Raw genomic sequence first — 6,260 nt, 5'->3', positions numbered from 1 at the left:
TGCATGATTTGGTCCGAATTCCATCCCAATCGCCTCACTTACAATTGCCTGTTACTCTGCATGTCAGCAAACTAATCCATTGGTGGCCTTCAGTTTTCAATTGGATCTAAACTTGAGCAGATGGTTCAAATCCCCCATACGGTACAATGTTATATGGCTATAAATTTCAATTGCCTACTTTATTGTTATGCATATTAACTAAATAATCAATTGGTATTGCAATGGCAGATGGTAAAACAAAAGTTGCAGCTCAGGTTAACACAAACGCATGCGTTCTCCTGAATGAGTTGGAAATAGGAAAACAATGCCAGGTGAAGCTGATTATCTGCAGAAGTTGGGATATGCATACGGTTTACGGGAGATATTTGAGCACCGATTTTATTGCTTCAGATGAAAAGGTATCTATACATATGCCCCATGAATTTCTAAAATCCGATAATCACTGCATTCGTATAGGGTTTATTGTGTTTTTTCTGTTGCGTCGATTGTTTCCTCTGGTCCCTAACATTGTTATGCTTAAATGTTTCTGCTACTTCAACCCCTTCCACATTATGTTGACTACCTGAGTTTTCTATATTAGAGAGTGTTTAGAGTTAGTATAATGGGTTTGCAATTTTTAAAGTTGTGGAATATTTGTTTCCTATATTACAGAGTGTTTAGAGGTAGTATAATGTCTTTGCAATTTTTAAAGTTGTTGAATATAATGACTAATAGCCTGTCCAATTATTGAAAACATGAGATGCCCGATATTTTCCAATCTCCCACTGACCCTATTGATTAAGCAACAGTTTAATTTTGTACCCACATGTCTGTTTCATGTTTTACAATGTCTGCAGGTTCATGATACATCGGATTATAAGCTTCTTTGTTATTCGCGCTTTAAATTCGTTTCTTCCATATCTTGCTCATTTATAAAACTTTGATCACATATGTGTCATGCAGGGTAACATCATTCAGTTGACTACCAAAAGCAATGTGGCACACCACTTCATCAAACGGCTCAAGGATGGTATTGTTTACTTAATACATGGCTTTGACGTCATCTCGAACCGAAATGAGTACTGTATCATGAGGGATAACAGCCTCATGATCAAACTCACCGGGACAACATTTCTTAGGAAACAACCAACTGCTGACCCCACGGGCTTTACCCGCCATCCCTTCAATTGTATTGAACTCGAGGACTTGGAGCCCACGTTGGGCAAATTCGTTGTTGGTATAAAATTTTTCCCTCTTCCCCTTTTTACATACATTTCATTCTTCCTGTCTAATGTGCCACGCATGCCTAATTATTTTTGTAGATGTTGTTGGTTATGCTGTTAACATTGGAGCACCCGATCCACATAAAACAGGCTCGAACACTCTCGATTTCAACCTGGCTAACGAGAGGTAAATGACATTGTCGGCTTAGTAGGTTAGGTTGGACACCTTAAACACACCTATGTTACCGCTTAATCCCCCATCTAATTTGTGTTTCTCTATAGTGGTAAAACGATACGCACTACGCTTTGGGGAAGTTTGGGGCCTGCTTTTCTTGAACGGCAGCCCGCAGCACCCGCATCATACTTCATTCTCTTGAGTTCAGTTACAGTCAAAAGTGGTTACAATAGTATGTTTCGCCCTGCCCAACCTTATATTTGGTACAATTTCAAGATGTGTCACTAATTTTTCCCTGAATTGATTACCAGACACCATCACCCTCTCGAGCACGTCCTCCACGCTCCTTATCGACGACCTCCAGATTCTGGCACTAAATGACTTCAGGCAGAGAATGAGGTATCAGTTCCGCTCAGATTACCCGCTTTTACTTATATTTTGCGTGTTACTATCCATGTCAGCTTACCTATAGATTGTCCTTGCAGTGGCGTCGACTTACCTGTAATTGTGCAACCATCTGCTCCAGGGTGGCATTTGCCACCACCCAATGAAGGAACGCTTCGAGAGCTACTTGATATGGCGCGCAAGGGCAAAAAGAACATCGTAAGTATCGCCCAAACTTCCTTTTCACTCACTATTCCCAGCTAATGTTGCCCGCTAACTTGCTTTACAATTATTTGACGCCCCGTTTAGACAGCCGACGTTTTCAAGTGTAAGGTGAAAATTGTCAACATCCGCATGAAACACTTTTGGTACTACAACACTTGCAGTGTCTGTAAAGCAAGGAAGGGCCTAGAAAGGAGATATGGCCACCACTAGTGCGAATCATGCCAGGCTAATGTTCCTGAACCAATCACGAGGTTTTTAGCGCATTTTAGCAGCACTGGGTGTTTATTGAAAGATGATTTCCCTTTGTAACCTTGGTAGTCAGACTCCCAAATTTTATTTCAACTACTTTTCCGCAGGTTCCGCGTTATATGCGATGTGCGAGATGAGACATCAAAAACAGTCATGGTGCTCTTTGATGACACTGCCGAGTCGGTGACAAAAAGCACTGCCAAGGCTCTGCTAGCTGAAGTTGATGAGGTAAGAGGCCAGTTTTACACCCAATTTGTTCCCCCACTACAACCCATCTAATAAGCTTTATCGTATCCAGGAAACATGTAACACTGTACTTCCGAATGCACTTGCAAACCTCCTGGGCACCACAAAGGTGGTTCTGTTGAAGACGGCATCGTACTATGATCAGGGCCCGTACGAGAGCTTCAATTGCATTAAGGTCTATGCAAACGAGCCTGTTCCAGCGCATCCGGACCCTCCAGCAATCATGGAAACCCCCGTACCTGCAAGCTCCGCGTCATCCTGTGTAGCTGCTCAACCATTGTCGACACCCAAAACACTAAAGAGGATCATTGAGGTTCCTACGCCTGCAAAGGATTTGGAGCGTGTCAATCAGCGCAAGTAAGTCGCTTCTTTTTTCGCAGCCTTTAGTTTACATATATGGCAGGGGCACAAACACACACAGAGCCCCATATATATATATATATATATATATATATATATATATATATATATATATATATATATATATATATATATATATATATATATATATATATATAAATGCACATACATAAACATATACATACACACACACACACACACACACACATATATATATATATATATATCTACACTCATCAATTTATATACAGATGACCATCTACATATCACGTGTCGTTCGTTTAGATGTTGTCTCGATTCTTACATTTTCCTTTTAAACTGTTTGTTAGGTTTGTCGTTACCACCGACTCGGAGGATGAAGAGAATGCTGGTGAAGATAGCACACCTAAGAAGGAGGATGTGTGACCCGAATAGTAGGTTTCCCTTTATTTGTCAATAAATAGCTCATTATGTTGAGCCCTTGCTTTTGTGATGTTGGATTTGTTGAACATGAGTTGTTTGTACTACTTTTTGGTTTGTTTATGATGCAAGTTTTAACAGCATAATTCATGTTTTTCAATTATAATGTCCACTCCTATCTGGAATATTTGCTTCGGCCTTTGACTTCGTATTCTGTTTCCCCTGTGTTTAATTGTTGTGTCCACCAATGCCATTATAAGCTACAGCCTATGGCTGTAGCTAAAGATACTGGCATTTGTTGATAGAGATACCTACATTACCCAGTGGGGCAAACCCCACCTTTTATATTTCTGGCATTCTTTGTAGTATGTATACAGATTTATATGTTTCTTGGGTAGATTCATGTACCATTAATAAATGATTCGATGCCAGTCAGCACAGTCAGCTTGGGTGCAATGGTAGCAGTCAGCTTGGGTGCAATGGTAACAGTCGGCCACTATGAACCGCTTATTAAGGTGTAAGTATTTTGACTGTAGCATGGTGCCTTATGCTTTGGGTGTCTATTTTAGCATGCATTATTAGGAGTGGGTCATTGCTCGCCAAACTATCTCCACTTACGATTACAGAACTGTCTGCACCTATGGTAACAAGCTGCCATTGTACAACACACAAAGATTTTAGGCCTACTTTTGTAGCTGTATACGTTCATAGCGTTATTAGATGCCCGCTTACTTTTCAATGCCATTCATGTATATGTGATTAAAAAATTGCAACGGCTTTGTATGTGGATTAGTTTTTCCCCACCCTTCTTTTTGGTACTCTCCTCCTTCATCCAACTCTCCTCGCTGGAACTTTCTTTGCATCATACTTCTCATACTGACACTTTAAGGCCTACATCTTTGAATATATCTGTGTATATATATATATACACACATATATATAGATACATATATATACCTCTATATTTATGTAGGTAAATGTATATATAACTGCATAGATATATAAACAAGTGTCCATATCTATATATATGTAGGTTTATATATATGTATATATATACTATATCGATACATAGATTCATGTATATATATCTATATATAAGCATATATATGTATGAATATGTGCATATATATATATATATATATACATATATATCTATATTTGTGTACATATATATATATATATATATATGTGTGTGTGTGTATATATTTATGTATATATATATATGTATATATATATATGTGTATATATATGTGTGTGTGTATATATATATATATATATATATATATATATATATATATATATATATACAGATTTTTCAGCTTCTTTTAAGAAACACTACTTATTATGCTAATTAATTATGGGATCCTTTCAGCTTTGCCTTTTGTAACTCTTCCCAGCCCATGCATCTAACATACTAGTAACCCTAAGGCTAATAAATTGTTTGGAAATACAAAGAGTTGTTGTTACATTATAACCTCACCAACCTATTAAGCCCATGCTCACAATACCTATTGTCTATGAAACCTTCAATAACTTCATCAGGCTACATACTTCACCCTCTCCAAAAAAAAAAAAAAAAACTTACACAGCCCCAAAATCGTTCATCTAATATGCCTGCAACTGATATTGCATCCTCATCCACCAACATTGCTAAAGGTAGGTCATTTGTTGTTTACATGTTTATGTTTATATTTATATAGGTTCATAATTTTACCTTTGCTTTCTTTTAAAACATGTAAATAGCAGGCAGTGCTCAGTATGTATCCCTTGCAGAACTATTCAATGGTCCTATATCAATTTACTCAGCAACCGTGCATACATCTGATGGCAAAACACGGATGTTTTGTGGTCTAAAGTTAAATGAAAGATTGTCTCTGGAACCAGGTACTGTATCTGCTCTCACCTAACATTAGACTCATCAGCCAATTGTTGTCACTCACTTACATAAGCCACACTCACAGACTTCTTCTGGCAGGAAATCTTCTTTTTAACAGCCATGACCAGGCCCGAACAACTACGCCAACAAGTAAGCCACATGTATAATAATATTTCCCTTCTCCTATTATGCAGTCCAATTCCTAAACTCTATTTACCCCTGTATCAGGTGGATTAACTAGACAGAAACCACGCCATGGTAAAACGGCCATACATGAAATGTCTCGTTCATATTGATTATAAACGTTCCATATTAATTGATTTCGTCGCGAGGTTTTGACCTCTATATGAGATGTTTTTCAAAGACTGCATTCATTTTTAAAACAACCATAACCTTTATTTTATCTATAAAGGTTTAAAAAGCATTAAGTAGATTATCAAATAATGATAATCTAAAATATACCGTTTACACACGACCATTACATAATGGTTTACAATAAGAATATATTACATCAAAAATAAGTTTTTTGAATGCAGTTTTTACATAATATCATACAAGCATGGACTCCAAATCTTGTCCTTATTTTAGTATGCAACAGCGGAAGCTCTTAATAATCACCTGAGAATAAACATGCTTAAAATGTCAACAAAAATGTTGGTGAGTTATAGGTTTAACCTATATATTATCAAATCATAGTAATAGACCACAAGATTTCATATTTCAATATACATCCCATACATAGAGATAAAATTCATTCATATGGTAAACACCTGGTAACCGACATTAACTAGATGCATATAAGAATATCCCCTATCATTCCGGGAAACCCTTCGGACATGATATAAAACAACATCGAAGTACTAAAGCATCCGGTACGTTGGATGGGGTTCGTCGGGCCCATAGATCTATCTTTAGCATTCGCGTCAATTAGTAGATCAGTTTACTAATTCTTAGGTTACCAAGCAAAAAGGGGCATATTCGGCTTCGATCATTCAACCATATAATGTAGTTTTGATTACTTGTGTCTATTTCGTAAATCATTTATAAAAATTGCGCATGTATTCTCAGCCCAAAAATATAAAGGGTAAAAAGGCAAATGAAACTCACTTTCACTGATTTTTACTTCGTCGGGAAGTAAGACTTG

At 37.3% G+C, this 6,260-nt stretch overlaps 1 protein-coding gene across 1 annotated transcript; it reads left to right on the top strand.

Moving 5' to 3' along the window:
- The first annotated feature begins 221 nt into the window (after positions 1-221).
- On the top strand, positions 222-3,761 carry LOC139840740 (uncharacterized). The gene is made up of 9 exons (XM_071830989.1): positions 222-398; positions 943-1,216; positions 1,302-1,389; positions 1,485-1,640; positions 1,839-1,980; positions 2,305-2,463; positions 2,534-2,838; positions 3,171-3,240; positions 3,639-3,761. Exons 1-9 carry the CDS (start codon positions 222-224, stop codon positions 3,759-3,761), a joined length of 1,494 nt encoding a protein of 497 aa, XP_071687090.1.
- Positions 3,762-6,260: the final 2,499 nt, after the last annotated feature.

This window comes from Rutidosis leptorrhynchoides, chromosome 4 (genome assembly GCF_046630445.1).
Source record: "Rutidosis leptorrhynchoides isolate AG116_Rl617_1_P2 chromosome 4, CSIRO_AGI_Rlap_v1, whole genome shotgun sequence".
Taxonomy (NCBI): Eukaryota; Viridiplantae; Streptophyta; class Magnoliopsida; order Asterales; family Asteraceae; genus Rutidosis; species Rutidosis leptorrhynchoides.
Note: the sequence above shows the minus strand (reverse complement) of the source record. Positions and strands in the feature narration are given on the sequence as shown.